We start from the raw sequence: 22,752 nt of genomic DNA, 5'->3' as shown, positions 1-22,752 counted from the left end.
TTTTTGTTGGAATCCATAAGTGTCGCGAGAAAAGGATCAGATTTCCCGGTAGAAGAGATATCGGCCGCGCTCTAATACCTTTGTAACAAACTTGGACACCCTAAGTCAAGATTCCACCGGGACACAACAGAACAGTTCACAAATTTGACATGGCCCGGCGTAGTTCCGTGGCTAGAGGTATTGGCCCCTAAGACTGGCGCCCCTTTCGGTATTTCTTTTTGTATTAGTCTGTGTTCAAAGTACAAGAGAGCGGGTAGGTGCTCACTCTTAGACTCTGTGTCTAGATGCTCTGAGAAGTGAATCCCTGCCTGCTTATTTATAAGTACAAGGGATGCCCAAAAGTAGAGCCCCAAAAGCAGAAACTCAAAAGCTTTTAATTCAAAAGCAATAGGCCCAAAAGCTGCCAGTGAATTCAGCCAGCGCAATTAACGCAAATCCATATTGAATGCCACGTCAGCACTGCCAGCGTGATCTGCACGGTAATTTCCGGAAGTTCCGTACAATGGCCACGCCAGTAGCTTGTCGGCGGATAATGTGGGGATCTGTATTGCTGCCACATGGCAATTCTGTCGCAGCCACTGTGTTTGTGTGTTTGGAAGCTTGCCACGTCACCAGTTTGTGACAGTCTCTGGGCTGGCTACCCATGTATAGGTTGCACTTTTGTGCGGCTTCCCAGGTTTGGGGCATCCGCCGCCCAATATGGACTCCCTTGGGGGACTTCCTTGGGCACTCATGTATATGGGGCCAAGGGGGTACCCATTTCATATAGTATCTGGCATTGTACAGGTCTTATGCTCTGGTAGTCGGGGGGACTAATAGCCCCCTCTTTCCTACACCACCGTTTGTTGTGTCTCACATGGTATCAGAGCTCAGACATCACATGGTATCAGCAACGAGCTTTCCATGGTCTTGAGACCAGGCGCTTCATCTGCAACAAGTGCTCCTCCCAAGAAGAATCAGCCAGCATTTTCTGAAAAATGCTGCGTTTTCTGCACTTGGTTGTGTTTTCTGCCATTCACAATGGCGATCACCTCCATGCAGCAAGCACTGGCCTCCTGATGTCTTTTCATTGCCGGAAATACCCTTCTTTGCCACCTGCGTTTTCTGCCCCCACCTGCGATTTTGAGAAAACCTGCGTTTTCGGGCAGATTTACCATCGTTTTCAGCAAGAGAAGGGCAGCGCTTGGCCACACCCACTCTGGATCTTGCCCCAACCCACACGGCTTCGCATCCGTGCGTTACCGCCTACAATCCTCTACATTTCCTTCAGTTTTCAGCCAGCATCCACTGCTGTTTTCTCTGTTTTCAGCCTATCAGAGGCTGCGATCTTGATTCACCACCCTCCCCAGACCCTCTGCACTACTCCGGACCATGCCGGGAACGTACGAGCACATTGAAAATCGCTGGACAGCATCGTTTTCATCATCTCGTATTTGCGTTTTTGGGTGGACAGCAACTGTAACAGACTTGGACACTCCAAGTCAAGAATCAATCGCGACAGCACCAAATAACCACTTCAAAACAATTCACAGATCACAATAGATTTGCACTGACCCGGCAGAGTTCCGTGCCTAGAGATATTGGCCCCAAAGATTGGCGCCCCTTTCGGTATTTCTTTATGTATTAAATCAATGTCAAAGCACAAGAGAACGGTTAGGGTTTCACTCTCAGACTCTGCGTCCAGATGCTCTGAGAAGTGAGGCCCTCACCGCGTATATAAAGATTACAAGGGATGCCCAAATGCAGAGTCCCAAAAGCAGTAAAAAATTCTCTCTCTCTCTCTCTCTCTCTCTCTCTCTCAGAGTAAGTAAAATAAAGCAATAAACTCTCTCTCTCTCTCTCTCTATCCTTCTCAAATTGCGTCGCCCATGTTGCTGCTTCTCATTTCCGCAAACTGCGCCGCAAATCCGGGAAATCCGTACACTGTTGCCACGTGGCATGTCAGCCGCTAGATTAGGGTTTCCAGCCAATTTAGGGTTTCAGCTAGCAGTTAGGATTAGGGTTTTCAGCAATTAGGGTTTTTGGCAGAATTTAGGGTTTGCAGGAAATTAGGGTTTTTGGCAGAAATTAGGGTTTTTGCTATTGGTAGCCACGTCATCACTTTGTGACATACCCCCCTCTTGAAAGCATTGTAATCGACCGCGATTACGCCTGCAAAACCGACAAAAGCCATAAACCGTCTTAGCTAACACTGACTGTTAGTACCTACGTACAAGGAACACACATCTAGCACATGTACCAAATCGACAGTCACATCACATGACATCACAGGACATCACTAGACATCACAGGACATCACATGACATTCAACATTCATTCGGATCTTAGACCATGATTTATCGGCAATGTTGCTAGCAATCGCATCTAGGTCCAATCGGGACCTCATCGATGTCCGATTGACTAACCTCTATTGCAACCATGTCTATTCGAGATCAATCAGACCAAAATGCTATAGTCATTTCGTCTATCAGTTCCTGCACTTAAAAAGAAGTCAAGAACAAATCAGTATCATAATCAGGAAGTGCATTTCATAAAGTCGTCCAGCAGAATACTGTCAGCTCTCAGTATCCCTGAAGCTCAAAGAGACATTAGTGACTTTAGTATCAAAATCAAGGCATCTGTTGACAAACGAGTGGAGTGACTCCCCTCTTGTGCATCCCACTGCACTAGATCTCCGGCCAAGCTGAATTCTGGCTTCCGTTTGGAGTAGATTATGCTAAACCAAAAGCATCGAGGTAAAGTTTCACAATCTGAGGAGTATCTGCTAGGTCCTCCTCCTCCATCCACTTCGCATCCAATGCAGGATAGTTCTTGAACTTAACCAAGAACCGCCTTCGGACTTTATTTTTATTCTTCGTATCCTTATGTGCCAAAATCTGTTCAGGAACAAGAATCTCCTCGTTTTCTTCTACTTCGGGTTGCTCATCAGGCTCCCCATCATCAGGCACATCACCCTTAAAAGGTTTCAAGAGACTCACATGAAATGCATTGTGAATCTTCCAAGTATCTGGCAGTTTCAATCAGAAGGAGACATCATTTATCTTTTTAGTGATCTGGAAAGGTCCGTAGTATCGCATACTATGCTTTGGAAAAAGCCTCTTTTCCCTTTTTCTTTCTTAGGCGTGCCTTCTCAAAACGTAAGAGCACCCAATCATCCTCCTTCAATTTCAAGTCGCGACGATGGCGATCTGTTGCCTTTTTCTGTCGTTCTTGAGACTTCTGCAAAGTCTCGCGAACCTTGGCAAAATCTCGCGTATATTCATCTGCTTCAAAAAACCTTATCTTTCGTGCTTAGGAAGGGTGGAACCTTCGCAGCACCTTCAACAATCTCAAATGGCGCCTTCCCCGTCGAAGAGTGTATCGTGTTATTGTAGGCAAATTCCACCAAAGGTAAGTACTTTTCCCATTGAGTCTTCTGATCCGAGATACAAGACTTGAATAAATCTAAAACCACTGAATTGGCAATCTCAGATTGCCCGTCAGTCTGCAAGTGGACGATGACGAGAACTGCAACTGCGTTCCAATGTTCTCCCAAATTGCCTTCCAAAACAAACTCGTAAATCTGGGGTCTCTGTTGGAGACAATCGTCTCAAGCATGCCATGTTATCGGAAAATCATCGTGACCATTCAGTGTTCTCGGGAGATAAAAAATGAAATCCATTGCAGTACTTTCCCAAGGGCGGGTGGGTATGGGTAAAGGCCGAACAATCCCTGTGCCTTATGCCTGTCAAACTTGACCTTCTGGCATACTAAGCAACTGTGCACAAACTCTTCCACATCCTTTTTGAGTCTCGGCCAAAAGAAGTATCTCTCTACCCCCTTCATGGTGGTAGCAATGTCGCGGTGACCCGTAAAAGGTGGACAGTGGCATTCAGTCATAACCTTTTCCCTCAACGGCTGTGTAACGCACAACATGGTTTTTCTCATCAAGCAGCCTTCCCGAATGGAGTATCCTGCTATTGTCTCCCCATCTCGTATCCGTGTGAAAATATCTGCAAAATCTGTATCTGTGGCATACTGGTCGACCATATTCTTGAAGCTCCTATGATGTATCGCGGAAATAGCCAGAACCAACGTCTTCCGAGACAAAGCATCTGCCACCACATTCTTCTGTCCTTGCACATGGACAATCTGGAAGTGAAACTGTGACAAGGTGTTCGCCCACCGCATCTGCTTTTCCGAAAGTTGCTTCTATGACAAGAAGTAGCGCAAACTCTGATGGTCTGTAAAGACGGTAAAATCCGCTCCGGGTAGGTGTCACTGAGTAAGAGCATGGATAACCGCCAAAAGCTCTTTCTCATAGATCTCTGCTGTCATTTCCTGCCCAGAGAACAATCGGCTCTCGTAAGCAATGACCGCACCCAGACTACAAGGACCGCACCCAGACTACGACCACAAGCATCACAATATACTTCGAGTGACTTCTGCAAGTCCGGCAAAGTCAAAACTGGTCCCCTAGTCAATTTCTCTTTCAATGTCTGAAAGGCAGTCACCTTTGTGGATCCCACGAGAAAGGGACTCCTTTCTGTGTCAAGATATGCAAAGGGGAAGCAACCTCTGCAAACTTCCGAATGAACCGTCTGTAGTACGAACACAATCCCAAGAAGCTTCTAACTTCATGGACATTCTTCAAATCGGGCCAATCACGTATAGTCTCTATCTTGGCCGGATCCATTTGCACTCCTGCTGCTGAGACAGTGTCCAAAAAAGTGCATCTCTGGTAGGAAAAATTCACTTTTCTTTGCATTAATCAGTAACTTGTGATCTCGTAATGCATGAAAGACCTGAAGCAGATGATCTCTGTGTTCTGCCTCATTCTTGGAGAAAACAATGATGTCGTCAAAGAAAGTGCCAACAAATAGCCTGTACTCTTGAAAAATCCTGTCCATCATCCGGTTAAATGTCGCAGGAGCATTGGTTAAGCCAAAAGGCATCACCAAAAACTCAAATAACCCAAAAGTAGTCCGAAAGGCTGCCTTGTAGACGTCTCCCGGTGCGAATCAGATCCGATGATATCCACTCTTCAGGTCAATCCTGCTACAGCATGAGGATCCCTGTAACCTGTCGAGTATATCATCGATGCTAGAAATCGGAAATCTATTCTTGATGGTGATTTTATTGAGAGCTCTATAATCGATGCACATTCTCCAAGATCCGTCTTTCTTCAAAACCAACAACACTGGAGAGCAATACGGTGAAGTGCTAGGCTGGACAAGACCCTTTTCCAAGAGGTCTTTCACTTGGTTCATAATCTCTTCATTCTGTGCTTGGCTCACACGATAAGGTGGCCGGTTCGGTGGTGTGCTTCCAGGTATCAGATCAATGGTATAATCTTCAGGCCCTCTAAAAAAAACAATCGGCATGAGTGTGGAGAAAAATCTTGGCGTTCTTTTGTTCAGGTCAAAACATATTCGACCTTTATCCATCGTTCAGTTCTCTCCCAAAAGAATGAGTAAAGAAACTGAAATTCATCAAGTACAATCTCAGAGCCCTTCATTTTTCAAAGTCGCTTTCTAGGCCCGGTAGTCAACCACGACGTAGTTCTTGTGGTACCAAGGGATTCTTGAGTAGAACGTTACTCGCGTGCCTTGAACACCCCTGTCATTGCAAACGAAGTTTGCCAATGCTTGGTGTAATGGCAACATCCCGTCAGGTGCCAGTCGAACTACCTCCGCCTGTGGCGTCAGTCTGTCGGGCGTAATTCCAAATCGAGCCGCCAATTCCAAGTGAAAAGAAGTTGGCCTTGGCTCCTTCAAAAGAGCTTCTTGATCCTTCACTTTGCCCCAAAAAGCGGCAAAGTTTGTACTTTCATTCATAAAATTCGGTGCAAGTCCCACGTCATGTGGTACCAGTTCTACTTTTCTATCTGGCTTTTCAGCCACGTTCCTTAGCTGCTTTCGAACTCTCAAGCGTGTCGTCGTCCTTATCATTATGTTCTTTCTGTGCCTTTTTAGGACACTTCGCGGAGATATGTCCATGTTCCCCGCATCCAAAGCACTTCCCCTCCTTGAAGAATCGAGCTCGCTCCTGAGGAGTAAGCTTGGGTCGTGCATCCTTTTTCTTTGGGTTGCTCTTTTTCTTTCTACTTTCATTCCCAGAAGTCTGTTCGGCTCGTTGTGTCATGGCCTCATCTGTGGGGTAGGTCAGACTGCCAGAGTGAATGGCAAAGCCCCGCTTTGCATGACTCAACAACTCCTGAATAGAAGCTGACTTCTGTTCCAAGCAGTGATCTCGGATCTCTGTAGGTAGACCCAAGGTAAACCGCTCAATCTGTTCTCTGAACGAGATCTTCTTGAATGAAGAGGCGGGTAGAAAAGAGCTCCAGAATCTCTCACAGTAAGCATTGATTGTATCTTTCTTGGTCATCCGAAGATGGTTCCAAGCAGCTCGTATATCTCATTCATATTCTTGCGCTAACCAAGAAGAAATAAAAAGCTTCTTAAATTTCAGCCATTTAACTGGCGCAGTCTTGTTTAAAAGAAGCGTGGACCACCAAGTACGAGCATTCCTCTTAAAGTAAGAGGCAGCTCTCCGAATCTTGGAGTGCTCTGAATAGCGTCCTCCCGCGAAAGCGATGTCAAAGTGCTGTATAAAAGACAAAGCCTTCGAAGCATCTGAGTATCCTGAAAAAGTATCAAACTTGATCGAGTGGCCACCTTCCTTAAACTCTTGGACTTTCTTGCTTTTATCTTCAAGAAAGTCATATTGGTTGGCTTTGTAAAAATTCTTCTTGTTTGCATTAAAGTTTCTGTCGTCGGAATCTGAGCTGTCTGTAGACGAGTCCTCAGTAGAACTGTCAGTCTTTGGGCGAGATTTAGCCTTCTTTGCCTTTTTCTTGCCCTTTCCGAAGCGTTGTTTCTTGCTTCGCTTTTTACCCTTTCTGTCTTCTTCGCTCGAATCTGAAGAGCTAGAAGAACTGTAAGAAGAAGAAGAAGAACTGGGTACTCCTTCAAAGTGAACACGCTTCTTCTGTTTCTTTGCTTTCTCAAATGTTGACTGATGACCCAAATAACCCGGGAAGTCAGTGCCTTTCTTCTGCTTTTTGCCGTGCTTTTTGGCTTTCTTTTGCGCGTCAAAAAGCTGAGCAATCCGTGCATCAACCACCTCTTCTAATTCCTTCTCTGAATATTTCTTGTGAGCAGAAGGTTTCTTGAGAGCGGGTTTCGGGGGTGGTGTAGTGGTTTTTTGCCACTGCTCGTGCACTTCCTGAAAAGAAGTCTTGCTCGTATATTTTGCAAATTTTGGGTCCTTCGCAAAATTGAGCATCATCTTTGTTGCATCGCCGATCAGTTGACGACGCTCCATCTCTCGTCGCTCCGCCTGAGTAGGCCGAGGCGGGCCATAATCTCTGCCGGAATCTTCGTTGTGATCCCTGCCCGCATCTCCAGATGTAGAGGGAGTCGACTGATCCTTGCGTGAAGCCATAGGTGCCGTGGAAAAAAAAAATGGGGATCGGATTTCCCGTAGAAGAGAAATCGGCCGTGCTCTGATACCACAGTAACAGACTTGGACACTCCAAGTCAAGAATCAATCGCGACAACACCAAATAACCACTTCAAAACAATTCACAGATCACAATAGATTTGCACTGGCCCGACGGACTTCCGTGCCTAGAGATATTGGCCCCAAAGACTGGCGCCCCTTTCGGTATTTCTTTATGTATTAAATCAATGTCAAAGTACAAGAGAGCGGTTAGGGTTTCACTCTCAGACTCTGCGTCCAGATGCTTTGAGAAGTGAGGCCCTCACCGCGTATACAGATTACAAGGGATGCCCAAAAGCAGAGCCCCAAAAGCTTTCAATTCAAAAGCAGTAAAAAATTCTCTCTCTCTCTCTCTCTCTCTCTCTCTCTCTCAGAGTAAGTAAAATAAAGCAATAAACTCTCTCTCTCTATCCTTCTCAAATTGCGTCACCCATGTTGCTGCTTTTCACCTCCGCTAAACTGCGCCGCAAATCCCGGAAATCCGTACACTGGTGCCACGTGGCATATCAGCCACCAGATTAGGGTTTCCAACCAATTTTGGGTTTCAGCCAGCAATTAGGGTTAGGGTTTCCAGCAATTTGGGTTTCTGGCAGAATTTAGGGTTTGCAGGAAACTAGGGTTTTTGGCAAAAATTAGGGTTTCTGCTGTCGGTAGCCACGTCATCACTTTGTGACAGCAACCTCTTGGCTTGTGTTTTTCACAGAGGACGTTGCTACCTCCTGCCAGGACACCATCCGATGGTGGTCCATGCGGTCTCTCAGTGACTGCTGCAGTACACGGTAGCTTCGACGTCGGTTTGATCATCTACGGGCGTACGATCCGTGTGAGATCCATTCATTCCAGCCATCATTCAATGGTTGCGCACTCCAGAGGGGGTGATGATTTGTGGTTTGCTATGGACACACCTATGCACTCATTAGAGGAGTTCACACGAGATATGGCCGTGACATCGGCATATGAGATCACGACATTCCCAAAGAAGACACCACCATCTTGGGTGGACAGATAGTTACAATTTGACCTCGACACGCAGATCATTTGCTTACAGAGGAGCATCTACATGGACTTAGAGAGAGGATCTTGGATCTCTTCTTGGACAGGTTCATTGCTTGAATCTAGAGATTGGAGTGGGACTTCACTGCTTTGGACTTGCTTGGAGAGTTTACCGGCGAGATGCGGGAGATTAGGCATTACGAGACTACATCCGGAGTCACGTGGAGCTTGGCTTGGATGGTAGTGCAATTGCTCTTCTACACTCCTGATCATTTGATTGTTACCTTTAGAGTTGCTTACACTCACCCTCGATAACCTTACGACATACTTATCCTCCGACCTGGGCAGTAGGCCACTCCCAACTCTTTCACATAGAGAGCCACACTGAGATGCGGTTTGGTGGCGTTGTTGGCGCGGATTCTGTTTTGGTTGACACTTGAGGATTGGAGGTAGGAGATACAGGCAAGACGGTGTAGACAAATTGGTATGGCCTTTCCTCTTTTCAGAGATTATTCACAGCGCAGACTGCTCAGTTTGTCTTCACTACTTCTACATGATAATTACGGTGCAGACAGCTGAAGTGGAAACGTTTCGTCCTTCAGAAAGAACCCTCATCTTGGATTACCCTACCTACTTACAGGACACCATCCGGTGTTGGTCCTTGCGGTCTCCCGGTGATTGCTGCAACTGACGATAGCTTCTACAGTGCAGACTGTTGAGTCTGGCTTTCCTTATTTTGGAGGACGTTTACGACGCCGATTACTACATCTGGCCTTCCTGGAGTTTTACACAGCTTAGCCACCTGGCCACACAATGTTATAGGTTCATGCATTGACAGGCTTCGCGTCATTCTTCTGACGGTTCCTTGGCTTCCCCATTTTCTCCAGACGGTTTTACTACAGACACCACAAATCCTATTGGGCAGGACACTTGCAGGTCTATTGGCACTTCTTTTCCGACAAGGAGCTGTTTTCACATTGAGTTCAGGACCTTCACACAGTATCTTCACCCTGTATTGGTGGAGTACATCAGTTTGCTACATTGCTCGTGACGGCACTTTACCATGGAGATCTCTTGGCGGTTCGGACACCCGAGACTTCTGCAGACATCGCAACAGATGTCTTCATCCTTTACCTCACATCTTCGGCTTCATACGGTTTGTTCAGCATCCAGTGTTGAGAGGGGGTGTTAGACTACTGTGGTGCTTCACATAGGTCTACGACATACTTGTACGGCTAGTATATCTCCGGGCTGGCCACCCATGTATAGGTTGCACTTTTGTCCGGCCGCCCAGGTTTGGGGCAGCCGCCCGCCCAATATGGACTCTCTTGGGCACTCATATATATGGGGCCAGGGGGGTACCCATTTCATATAGTATCTGGCATTTTATAGGTCTTATGATCTGGTAATGAGGGGGCGATCACGGCTAATCGCCCCCTCTTCCCTACACCAGCGTTTGTTGTGTCTACTGTCTCTCTCTCCCCTCTCTCAGACTTCCGCACACGCGCACTCCCACATCCCTTGTATTGTTTATAAGTGCCTAGAGGGCCACTCCTTATAGAGCATCTGGATGCAGAGTCTCCGAGAAGAGGACCCTAGGGAGTTGCAACTTGGCGAAGTAATAATAAAGAATACTGAAAAGGGGCACCAGTCTTCAGGGCCAGTTAGTTTGGGGATCGAACTTCGCCGTTCTGTGTCGACTCTTCTCTTCTCTCTCTCTCTCTCTCTCTCTCCCTATTGACGTTCTGTTCATTTATTTGCAGTTTTTGTTCGTGTGTTGCTATTGATTTCTCGCTTGGAGTGTCCAAGCTTGTAATAGTGGCATTTGAGCTTTCTTCTTCTACGGATAATCCGATTCTTTTTGCAACACACATGGGTTTTCATGGAGAATTTGACAGAGACGACTGTTAGAGTTCAGGCATCTCTCTGGATTCGTCCAGTCGGTCAAGAGGACAAGAGGAATCGAACTGAGAAAGTGTGGCCGAGAAGACCATTAAAAACTCTAACCCTTGCCAACTTGAAAATCATGGCTGATGGGGCTAAACCCTAATAATGCAAAGCGAAAGGACTAGCCAAAAATTTCCGTAATTTATACGTTGACATGTAGACATGGCAGAACTTTATGGAATTTTGTGATTTGCGCTGACATGCTGACATGGCATTGCTGTACGGATTTTGCAAATTGCATTGGCAATTTACGACAGTTTCTGTGCATGCTTTTTGAGACCAGAAGCTTTTGAAATTTGGGGTTAAGTGCTTTTGGAGGAGAGCTTCTGGGGCTTTGCTTTTGGGCATCCCTTGTTAGACTTACACCACTCTGTTGCTTCAGATAGGTCTACGGCATACTTGTACGGCTGGTATGTCTCTGGGCTGGCCACCCATGTACGGGTTGCACTTTTGTCCGGCCGCCCAGGTTTGGGGCATCCGCTCGCCCAATATGGACTTCCTTGGGCACTCATGTATATGGGGCCAGGGGGGTACCCATTTCATATAGTATATGGCATTGTACAGGTCTTATGCTCTGGTAGTCAGGGGGGCTGATCGCCTCCTCTTCCCTACACTACCGTTTATTGTGTCTATTGTCTTTCTCTCTCCTCTCACGCTTCCGCACACGTGCACTCTCACATGGTATCAGAGCTTAGATGGTATCAACAACAAGCTTTCCAGCCTTGGCACATCTTTCCCTTGAGCCCTGTGGGCCTCGGTCGGGCAGCCAGCCTTTGGGCCTATATTTGAGCCGGGGGGGGGGGGTATATTGTAATGGGAAGGCACCACGGGCGAACAAAAAAAAAAAAAAACTGAACAACTTTAAGCACTTCAAATAACAATTGAACTGAAAGAGATACATGACACACGAGACGGGGAGTGGGGGAGTTCCACCCCAAGAGAGCACTGGCCCCAAACCTTGGCGTCCCTTTTGGTATCTCTTTATATTGCTTCAACATGGTATAACTCCAATGGCCCTAATTTTTCATCTCCTGTGGGTAGACTGCTAGAGTAAGAGCCCATGGGTCATATTTGAAGGCCCTTGGCCTCTAAGAGCAATTTAAATGAAAGCATTCAAACTCAAAAGATTTTGGTCCACAAGCTGGCACTGAAAAGTTGCTAGCACAAATTACGGAAATCCGTACACTTGTGATGTCAGCATGCTGAAGCGCGAATTGTGGAAGTTCGTACAGTCTGCCACATCATTAGTCAATATGAAATCTGAGTGTCTGTAAAACTGCCACATCATCAATTATTTATGCAAGGTCTTCTGTCACCTGTGAGTGTCCAACTTCCTTGGGCCCCTTGGAAAGGGGTCCCAAAAGATAGAACTCTCTTTGATAATTTGCCCCCACTTTGCGAGGATCAGTAAGTTGGTGACGACTCCTACTTCTACTGCTGCCACTAGGGTTTAGGCCCCTCGGCCGAGAATTGCAAGTCGGCTCAGGTCTTCAATGGCTTGACACGTCAGCAGTTTGTGACAGGTACCTCTTCAGAGCATAGCAGTAGAGCCCAGAGGGGGGATGCCCTCCCTTGGGTGCCCCAGGGGTTTGTTAGCAGATGCAGGGCAGCCAGCATTTTGCTGCAGATCAGCTAGCGTTTTGGCTTGAGATCAGCCCAACGGTTTTGCTCAGCAGATCAGCCCCAACTTTTTTCATGGGCAGCAGGTGCAGTGCTTGGAGACCATCTCTACGGTGCAACGTTTCTTAAGGCAGCCTCTCACAGGCCTTGTGATCATGCACTGGCAGGGTTTCTTATCTGAAATCAAGATCCCGATTTAGATCTATCCAGAAGGAGGTGCACTAGATCTATGCTCTCAGAGCATGTTGGAGATGGTACCCATGTGGAGACTGTGTTAGTGGTCTTGTGTGTAGGAGCTGTTGGCAATGCCAGTAGCAGTCGTAGTTGTGTGTACCTCGGGTCTATCCATAGGGCATGTCATATCTATGCTGGACTACCCTTGGTCACTTGTATGAGCAGCTTGTTATCAACATGGAGAGCCTTTCCCGGATCCCCCTCTCTCTCTCTCTCTCTCTCTCTCTCTCTCTCTCTCTCTCTCTCTCAGATGTCGTCTCTTTCTACCTCAATGATCTCTCTTCTCCTTAGGTGTGCCTTGTTCATGTATGTGGCATTGCAGATGTTCTAGATCGGAGTCGAGGTGTCCATTGGATCACGATCTAGTTCTTGTCTTCATTGCATCTTCCGTTGCCACCCTTGACTTGGTATCAGAGCCCTAGGTGGTACGACCACCTTGGATGCTCGTATTCGGCTGATCGGGTGCTGTTTTGGACTTGATTGAGAAAGTAGAATCTTGCTGTTTTTTCCTGGTTTTTCTCTAGGTTGGGGCAAATTTGGGTATGTGGAGGCCTTGGATCCTCGTCTACGACTTCCCCGTCTTTACCCTTGTTTACCCCGACCTCTCTTCATTGAGGGGAACTCGATGGAGGTCACATGATGTGTTGTAGTGCTGGATTGCTTTGGTTTTCCCAGATGGAGTCATGTTGCCGTGCCTTCCTGCAAGGGGAGCAAGCATGCGGTTGTTGGATTCAGAGGGGGAGCTATTCATTTCCAACTTCTTCTTTTGAGTCTTCTTCCTCACTTCTGAGGAGGTTTCTATGGCTCTGTTTTCGTTGAGGAGATGGATTGGCAGATTTGCTGTGCCTTTTTGCAGTTGCACGTCTTTCTTGGCATTGTCGACAGAGCTACCTATCCGATGGGTAGCAGGTTGATTCTGTTGCACGTTTGTACTAGATTGTGGATTATGGATGATAGAGGGGGATCTCTTTCCCTCTTGAAGCAGAGGATGTTCTTTGATTTTCCTTGTCCATCTAAGGATGGAAGTTCCAGTTCTGGCTTCAGTAGATTCTTGTTCATCTGGTATGCAATAGTTCATGTAGCAGGTTGATGATTCTGTTGCACGTTTGTACTAGATTGTGGATTATGGATGACAGAGGGGGATGTCTTTCCCTCTTGAAGCAGAGGATGTTCTTTGTCCATCTAAGAACGGAAGTTCTAGTTCCGGCTTCAGTAGACTCTTGTTCATCTGGTATGCAACAGTTCATGTGCATGTTTCAGTGCATGGAGCTGGCTTTGATAGGCAGAGGGGGATATTTTAATCTTCAAAACCACTTCTTGTTTGATCATCCGATTTTCTTGGATGAGGTTTAGAGGTGGAGCATGTGGTGCCAGCCGACAATGACAACAGTTGGAGGAGGTTTTATTGGAGTGTGGACTTCTCCTATCTTCATGTTCTCTCCTTCCCCGTTGGTAGCGTGGCCCTACAAATTTGGTCATTTTGCTGCCCTTTTATGAGTTTGTTAGTACCAATTTGTGGGACAGGTTTACGATCTCTTGTAAGCTTGTCAGCACCGGTTATGGGACAGGTTTGGAACCTTTTATGGGGGTTTTCGTGATGTTCAACAACGGGTTTGTCGAGATCCTTTGGATGACAGGTTTGTACGTAGTGTCGACAGCTGGTGGGGACATCTAGTTCCTACTCCCACAGTGAGCTGCTACATTTGGATGCTTCTTCCATACATCCCTTTGGAGAGATGCAGCCTTGGAGGCAGTCCCTTGGGTGCAAATCTGGCCACGGCTGGCAAGCATAGTAGGTTCTTATCCCTTGCAGTATTTTGCCCAGCTTTCTAGCATGTTACAGATCAGCCTCAACGTTTGTCACGGGGTTGTTCCTTGAGCCGGTTCCTTTACTCTTCCTTGAAGCATTGATATCATGTTGTGTATCGGATATTGATTGCACAGTTGAGTTGTGGGTATGTTCTCTTCAACACAAGTGCAAAGGACAGTTTTTGTGAAGATTCTAAGGAAGCAAGTTACAACAGTGGGAGTATATGTGTTCTTTATGTCACAAGTTTGTGACGTGGCATACTCATGGAGGTTAGGGTTTAATAAAACTAACCCTCCCAACTTGAAGACTTTGGCCGAGGGCTCTAACCCTAGAAATAAACATCGCGAGTCTCCTGCTGACATGGCGCAGCGTACGGGTTGAAGCGCAAACTGCGGAACTGTTGATGTGGCACAACATACGGATTGCCGCAAAATGTGGGCAGCCCTCTAGGCGTTAGCTTTTGGAGGAAGAGCTTTTAGGACTGGCAGCTTTTGGGGGCACCCTGTTTTTGGGCCTGCCAGGGCGCCTCTCTTTGGCAGATTAGCTTGAGAGCACCACAGAGAGAGGACCCTCGGATATTGTACCTTGTATCTTTGGGGCCAGTGCTTCTGGAAGCGGAACTCTCTCTCTCTCTCTCTCTCTCTCTCTTCTTCAAGTTTAGTTCAGTTGTTTGCAGTTTTCTCACATGTGTTGCTGTAGTTTTCTCGCTTGGAGTGTCCAAGCTTATTACACACACCAACACACATTTGTTTTGGGATGAATTGACGTTTATTTTATATTTCTCATCACCCATGTGCTGACGCATTCAAAATATCTGATTCTAATTTGTATGAAATTTAAATCTTATTGATATTCTGATGTGGACATATTCATACTTGTATCCATTTAGCAATTTAGGTATAAACACCCGGCAGTGTTGCATACAAAGGCAGGGAGGGGGCCACTAAGGTGAGGGGTGAGAGAGGGGGGAGGGAATGCAATAAGGGGGGGGGGGGGGACTGCAGGTGAGGTTGAGTCTTTCAGCAAGCTTGCAAGCTGCTAAAAAGCCTGAATGTCATTAAAGCCAGGAAACTAATTGCCCTCATTGCTATGGAATATGGTTTGAGTTTTTTTGATAGTATATGTTGTGAAGTGTAAATAGTCCTTGAATGAACTTTTGTGTTTGTATTCAGGTGTAGCAGGTTCCATTCTTGTGCAAAATGGAAATCTTTCTGACTTTGTCAATGATACATATAAGGTTGTAAACTCACATATCATTTTGTTTTATCTGCTTTTCGGTGTTTTTCTTTCTTGTAGCTGCTTGAAAAGAACTCAATGATGTTGCAGGTACTCGTCAAACACTTGAAACATGAAAGTGGGCCAAGTCAAAAAAGTTCGGTTGACCCCAATCTTTTAGCACAGGTCAATGACACTTCTCAATTGTTATCTTTGTCTTTGGCTTGTAGGATGCAGAAGGCACACTCGTATTGCCTTAAGTAAAGTTTTTTGTTTTGACGTTGCAAACCGCTTCTCTGACAATGTACTGGTTAATTCAGCTTAGCAGACTGAAACAGGAGTTGAGCAACTTATCATCAGAAAGAGCTTCTGTTACTATTGTAACTAGCAACTCAAGGTCTTCTGGTGAGCTTTGGCTTGCGCTCTTTGGAGTGGTTCCACCAAAAGTTTTTTTTTTGTTGTTGTGAATTAGTAGTATTTACAACTTTTTTTTGGAACAAGCTTCTCTATATATGTATGCAAAGTTCAGTGGAGGTTGTTGGGAAAGAGAGGTATAGAGAAGGCGATTTTCACATTCTGTTTTAAGTTATAGAAGCCCAGGGCATGTGCATATAATTCGAAAACAGGGAACGCTGAAGCTAGAAGCTGCAATGAAGGGGGGGACGAAACAAGCCAACCTTAAAGGAACTGGCCTTTTTATATCCATATATATATATTTACTGATTTTGTTCTTATTATTGGAGCTTTCCACTCCGACACTGATTAGAGCCAATCTTCCTGGGTTATCAGAGCAAGAAGGTTGAGGACATGCTGAATGCGTTCCGACTTATTGCTGTAACTTGTTTCAAGTTTGTTTGTTTGTGCACGAGTCATTATTTGGCTGATACACGTGTTTTTGCTTACTATTATGTCAAAGTCGACGATGCGGAAGTGTAGAGTTAAGGAGAGAATGCGCGAGAGAGAGAAAGAGAGAGGGATTGATTTGAATCAACCAACTTGGGAATGAATTAGATGAATTTTACAATGGGGGACTGAGTGCTCTTATATAGCAACTTGAGTACCTTAAGTACCCCACCCTAGTAAATTTCCCTACCCAAAGCATGTCAAATAAGTACCTAATTATAAATAGGATCACATTAGGCATTCACTTGAGATGCATAAACTTTAACACCCTTTGTGCACCACTCATAGTGGACATATGTAGGAAGACCAAGTCGATGAAGAAGCTACCATGGACACGCCATTAGTGCGTCTACAGATACACCTCAAATTTGCGAACACCAGCCTGTCACTGAAAATTATGCCATCTTGAGTATTGGTTGCCTCATAGAAAGTTGAAGTGTAGACGACATTAAGAATTCCCTTTCATGAACTGTGAACACATCACACCCAAGATTTTACAAGATGATGAACTTTGGAACACACCTTGTCCATAATCCAACGTCAATGGATTGTGCGCACATAGGTAGTGTTTTGTATACGTCATGTTGGTCCCTTGCCAGTGATTTTGTACTCCGACACAAGGGTTCAAACCCCAATGACTTGAACTTTGACATACGGGTCCAAATCAAGTATTGGGAGCTCCAGTGGCCCCACGCCTCTCTTTAACTAGAGCATGTTGTGGCGACAACCACTGAGCTAGGAATCTGGAACTGAGGCCACTGTGGTTGTCACCACGTGTGCCATGCCGATGTCTTGGGTGGAAGCATTGTCCCTGCTATCCTCCTTAAGCTTGTCTTTACCTCGTCCTTTGTAACGGGAGGGTACCATGTGGCAACTGAAGAGAACAGACTTGAACAAACTTTTAGCACTTCAAAACACCTGAACTTAGAGAGAGAGAGAGAGAGAGAGAGAGAGAGAGAGAGACCGTGACGGAGTTCTACTCCTAGACTGCACTGGCCCCCAAATCGTGGCACCGCTTTTGGTATTTCTTTATATTGCTTCAACAAGTACAAGTTCTTGGGGCTCCTTTGCTCCTCTGCAACTTGGGACGCCAAAAGGAGACCCCCTTGCCCATGATTAAAGGCCCTTGGCCTCTAAATGCAGTTACATGAAAAGTTAACAGCTCTAAACGCTCCTGATCCAAGATCTGTACAGGTTGTCAGTGCGAAATCTGGGCTGTCCGTACAGTATGCCACGTCATCAGTTTTACACAATTTTGAAGGTCTTCTGGTCTTTTTAGGGTTTTGGGCCCCTCGGTCAAGGTCTGCAAGTTGGTAGGGTTAGGATTTTTACTCCTAACCCCTTGGTCTTCATTTGAAGGTTTTAGGCCCCTTGTCCAAGATTTGTAAGTTGGCTAGATCTTCAATGGTTGATCTTTAGCTAGGGCCACGTCACTAGAATGCGACATGCCCCCCTCTTGAAAGAAGAGTAACCGTCTGCGATTACATCTGCAAAACTCAATCAAGTTACTTTAAAAATGCGAGGGTCATTCAATATTCTCATTGCCTATCAAGGCTCTTGATATTCTGGCGTAGCAAAGTTAGTAATCACACCTAGACCGCGCTAATCTTTAAAGCGGCACTAAGATTACATACCTAGGCAATCTCACCCAATATGGAGCATATATGGTTGGCACGTCACGATGCAACACGGATGATTACAGATGTAGTCACGACATAAGGACAAACTCCCCAATGAATTAAATCCTCCCCCCCCCCGGCCTCCCCCTTGAACCAAGGTCTCAGGCCACAATAAATTCAAGGGCCACACTTCCCGTGAATACTCTCCCCGAAAACTAAAGTTCGGGCCCCTCCCTAATTTGCTCTCGGGAGATACTGGAGCCACCACTGGACAGGAAGGTGTAACTCTTAACACCCCCTCTCAGCTCCTTAATTAGCAACCAATCCGAGGGACTTGGCATGAAGGGTTAATGTCATATGTGGTAGAGGTTTGGTGAAGATATCAACAAGGCTATTTGATGTAGGACAATACTCTAGTCGAATAGAGCCAGCCTTGGTCTTCTTACGAACAAAATGGTAATGCATCTCTATATGCTTGGACCTCGCATGAAAAACCGGGCTCCTCGCAATGGCTATACAACTTTGATTGTCAGAGTAGATCGTGGTTGTCTCCTGTGGCAAACAAGGCCATTGAAGGTTGTTTCTTATTGCTCCATGAAATCGCTCCTGAACCAAGTGAAAAGGTGTAATCTGCAGTCGACCGTTGTCCATTTGGATCTCCGCCCCAATGCAGAATGATCTTGGAGTCTGTACATCCAGCTGCATTCCAAATGCCTATTGACTTTGACTGCTTCAATTACCGCAAGGTCCGAAGAGCCCGCTTTATATGTGACTTGGCGGGTCTCTGCGTAAATGAACTGAGAAGTCCCATAGGAAAACTGACGTCAAGCAGGGTGTTGAGCACCCAAATAAGAGAACCCGCCCAACTTTGTAGCATCTGCTACATTTGAGGGGTCATATTGGGACATTTTCTGGCCGGGATCCATAGGAGAGGTGAGATAGGTTTGCACTTGGTCATACCAAATGCTTTCAACAACTCTTGGACATAACGTTGTTGAGAGCGAAAGATGCTTCCCTCTATCTACCATATCTCCACTCCAAGAGAGTAGTGAAGCAAGTTGGGATCTGCCATCTCAAACTCCTCATGGCCACCTCTAATCACCAGATTAGCAATCACCAATCCTCCCTAAATGAAAATATACAAATCTGGGCCTGTAGAAGAACGACAAAAGGAATGTTGTAGGGAGAAAGAGTTTTGTCATGCTCAAGAGTCTTGCTTTAGGCCATAGAGAGCCTTCCACAACATTCAAACTATGCCATGGAAATTTGGATCTAAGAACCTCGGAGGTTGCTCCACATACACCTCCTCCTCTAAGTCGCCGTAGAGGAAAGCCGACACAACATCCATCTGAAACACGGGTTAACCAAAAAGGATGCAAGAGAAAACATTGTCCAAATAGTCGCCATCCTCGTAGTCGGTGCAAAGGTCTCGTTGTACTCCACACCATGTCTTTGAGAAAAGCCCTTGGCAACAAGCTGTGCCTTATGCTTATCCAAAGATCCATATGATTTGCACTTGTCTTGTAGACCCATTTGACACCAATAACCTTCCCTTGCTGGCCGTGTGTCAAAAACGGAAGCGCATAACGTTATAAAATATACTCAGATAAATATAATTTATCACTTAATACTAAAGAGAGAGGATATAGAGAGAAATAGAGAGAAATAGAGAGAAAGAGAGAGAGAGCGAGAAGATTGACTTTGTACTAGGGACCAGAAGATGGGCCGGTCCCCCCCCCCAATAATAGTATCTTTATTACTGAGGAGAAGTGTGTACAACCTTCGGAGGAGGGTTTGACAACATTCTGGTGTCGTATTCTCTTCTCTCTCTATCTCTCAGTCTCAACACCTTCATTCACAGTGTTCATCACTTTGTTTGTGTCCATTGCACTCTCTCTCTAAAGGAACGGAAGGCTCTCGCTTCCGTAAGTAAAAGGAACCCTTGAGCACAGTTCGGAGCACTCATCTTGAGCAAAGTTCAACATTCACTTCCACTGCACCTTACAATGGAATAGGAAGCCTCGGCTTCCTATTCCTAGGGCAAAACCCTATTCCAAGGAACTTCTGTTCCTTATTCCGAATCCTCGAGCATCTAGGTTCTCGCCTTTGGATGTCACCTTCCAGACTCAGGACATGGCAAAAGTGCAACTCTTTTTCCGACTCGGTTTCCGGAGTCCTCTTCCTGCATAATAACTCTGCTTTCCTCCACACGAAGTCCTTCCTTGGAAATCTCTTGTTTCGGATCACAACTCGAGAGACTACCTCTCTCCGATCTGTGGGTCTACTCCCAAGCTCAGGGTGCGAAACCCTTGGGCTGATCTGGCTCTAGTTCCTCAGAGCACTTTTCTCCTGCAGAGGCTTAGACCTTCCTCCGCTCCTACTCCCTCGCGAAGAGGAAGTACACCTGCACACAAATACTCAGAGATCATAACATGAAAAACGTTACCTTCAAAAGTCTCGAAGCTTGAAACACAACTCGGTTCTCAAAAAAGCAATTCCCCGGAAGAGATCTCTACACAGAGAATCCTCTCTTCCAATCCTACACACAGAAAAGGTGTGCTCTCAGGCTCCTCCTCGTAAATCAGCCCCGTCTACGACGTGCATGGGTTGAAAAACAGAGAAAAACAGCCGCTTGTAGCGATGGAAACTCGCGCCGTAGGCACTTCGTTGCGATGAAAGTCACATACTTGGTCCTGGCGACTTCTCGTGCACTTGCGGCAGCCATGAGGGTCACCGGCGGCATCATCTTCGTGGCTGAAAATCTGCAGCAGCCCCTTCTTGTAGCTAGCGCTGGCCTTTTCTGCCTCCTTGTGAGTGAAAGAGAGTGCGCTTTTTATTGCTCCTGGCAGCGGGCAGGAATAGGGCCTCTAAGTCGCCTTTTTCCCGCAAAAATAGAGCAGATAGGGGCGCCTCATTTAAGAGAGAGAGAGAGAGAGAGAGAGAGAGAGAGAGAGAGAGAGAGAGAGAAAAGAAAGAAAGAAAGAAAGAAAGATTTTTAACGTCTATGTCAGGCCGAAATCGGCCTATGAGACAAATCAAATGTACATGGTGTGTATGTCATCCGTCTATCGGAAAGACAAATGAAACAAAAAATGATACAAAACTGAACTGAGTGTAGGTAGTGGGGTATCTGAGGAGGGATGGAGCTCTATCTCTAGGGGTATATGCATGTCTATATGCTCAAGGTAGTACAATCATGAGAATGCATCAAGCTATCTAGCTCCATCCTGTACTAATGGGGGGATGTAAGATGTGGTACATGGGCGGGTCTGGTGCCAAGGCTGCCCGGATGAAAGCTGTCGGGTCGGCCCTCATCCGGGCCACTCGCTCCTCAGTGGCACGGCGCTCCCGGGCTCGGATCTCCTCGATCTGTCGGTGGTGGGAGCTCGCGCCCCTGTAGCCTGTGACTCGTGGTCGTCGTCTAGCTCGGCTCACCTCCGCCTGTGGGAGTGTCACTCCCCTCTGAGTGTCTGGTGGGGGAGGAGCGGTAATCCTCTGAAAGAAGTCTGTGAGCTGCGACTGTCTCCCCTCTGTCTGTGTAGCTGTGTGTGGCTGTAGTAGTGTGTCCCGATGGCTCTGTATCTCTAGTAAGAACCGTCCGAGCTGTCTCTGATCTCGAGAGTCCATGATCTCTCGGAGAGTGGGCTGTCCTCTGAATAGGGCCTCATACCTGCCTCTGATCTCAGTGTATGCTCTGCATCTACATACAAAGTGCTCCTCACTCTCCACCTCCTCTGTGCAGGCTCTGCAGACGCGCTCCTCCCTGGGAACACCAGTATGTCTCCCGATCTCAATCTCTAACCTGTGTGAAGCCACTCTCAGCTGACCAATCGCCACCCGTGAGCTATGTGGCATATATGTGTCCATGTAGCGTGGTCTCTGTATGAACCCCCCGGACAATATGGTGAGAAACTGGTCTCTGTAATCTGACATCCTCGTCCCCAAGCCAGGTGACTCCCAGACTCTCCTAGTGTATAGCTGCCACAGATCCTGTCTCAGTACCAAGTTCCTCTCACTGCGAGAGAGGTGAACATATGGTGAGTGGGGGTCGTACTGGAATGGTGGTAGGCTCTCCATGTCAAGACCGTGTCCCTCAAACCATGCTCTGACCTGTGAGTACCATGCTCTCTCATGCCCACTCTCTGATAGCTGTATAGTTGCCTCAAATGCTCTACGAGTAAGTCTGTCAGGAGGTAGCTCTCTCATCCTCTGGATGAAGCAGGCTGTCTGGAATAGTGCCTCTACCACCATGGGTGGTGTGGCGAGCTCGGCTCTAATAATGTCATGTGGCACTGTCTTCTTGCTACGGAGCAAGCGTGAGATCATACATACCTGTGGCCTCTCAAGCTGTGTCCACTGGTCAGCTGTCAATCCTGGTGCCCATACTGCCGCCGAGTACATCAAGGCCGGGGTGACTAAGGTGTCGAAAAGCCACCCCTTCGTGCGGGGTTCCTGAAAGTGTGCCTGGTGGCATCTCCGCTCTAGCATGGCCAGAGCTGCATATCCTCGGGTGAGCCTGTCAGCAGCAGCCTGCCTCATAGTGAAGGATCCTGGTAGGCTGGTGAATGTGATGCCAAGGTAGACATAGGAGGTGACTACATCAACCTTTCCTCCTGCTGCTGTGAAGGTGGCAGCGCTCCTCACTGCACTGGATGTGTGAAAGATCATAACCTTGGTTTTGCCAAGGTTCACAGTCAACCCCCTGTGTGTGCTGAATTTGTCCAAGGCCTCAAGATGGCGTTGCAAGCCCTCGGGTGACTCTGAAATCAACACAATATCATCAGCATATAACATGATGTGGACCGGAGTACCTGCCAAGTCGCTCCCCTCTCCCCCTGCTCGCAGTATGTAGTCGGAGATCTCGTCGATGTAGAGCCCAAAGAGTGTCGGGGAGAGTGGGCATCCTTGCTTAACACCAATGGTGCTAGC

General features: G+C 46.7%; 1 protein-coding gene across 2 annotated transcripts in view; it reads left to right on the top strand.

The window, feature by feature from the left end:
• LOC147459596 (uncharacterized) overlaps positions 1 to 22,752 on the top strand; it is a 55,832-nt gene that overhangs the window by 5,331 nt on the left and 27,749 nt on the right. For both annotated transcript variants that reach the window (XM_086510823.1, XM_086510822.1), the window contains exons 3-5: positions 15,259 to 15,323; positions 15,413 to 15,487; positions 15,622 to 15,706. In XM_086510823.1, coding sequence (XP_086366949.1) covers positions 15,259 to 15,323; positions 15,413 to 15,487; positions 15,622 to 15,706 — 225 coding nt within the window. The remainder of the gene's footprint in view (positions 1 to 15,258; positions 15,324 to 15,412; positions 15,488 to 15,621; positions 15,707 to 22,752) is intronic.

The sequence above is a fragment of the Adiantum capillus-veneris genome, chromosome 4 (assembly GCF_014529385.1).
Source record: "Adiantum capillus-veneris isolate H3 chromosome 4, ASM1452938v2, whole genome shotgun sequence".
NCBI lineage: Eukaryota > Viridiplantae > Streptophyta > Polypodiopsida > Polypodiales > Pteridaceae > Adiantum > Adiantum capillus-veneris.
Note: the sequence above shows the minus strand (reverse complement) of the source record. Positions and strands in the feature narration are given on the sequence as shown.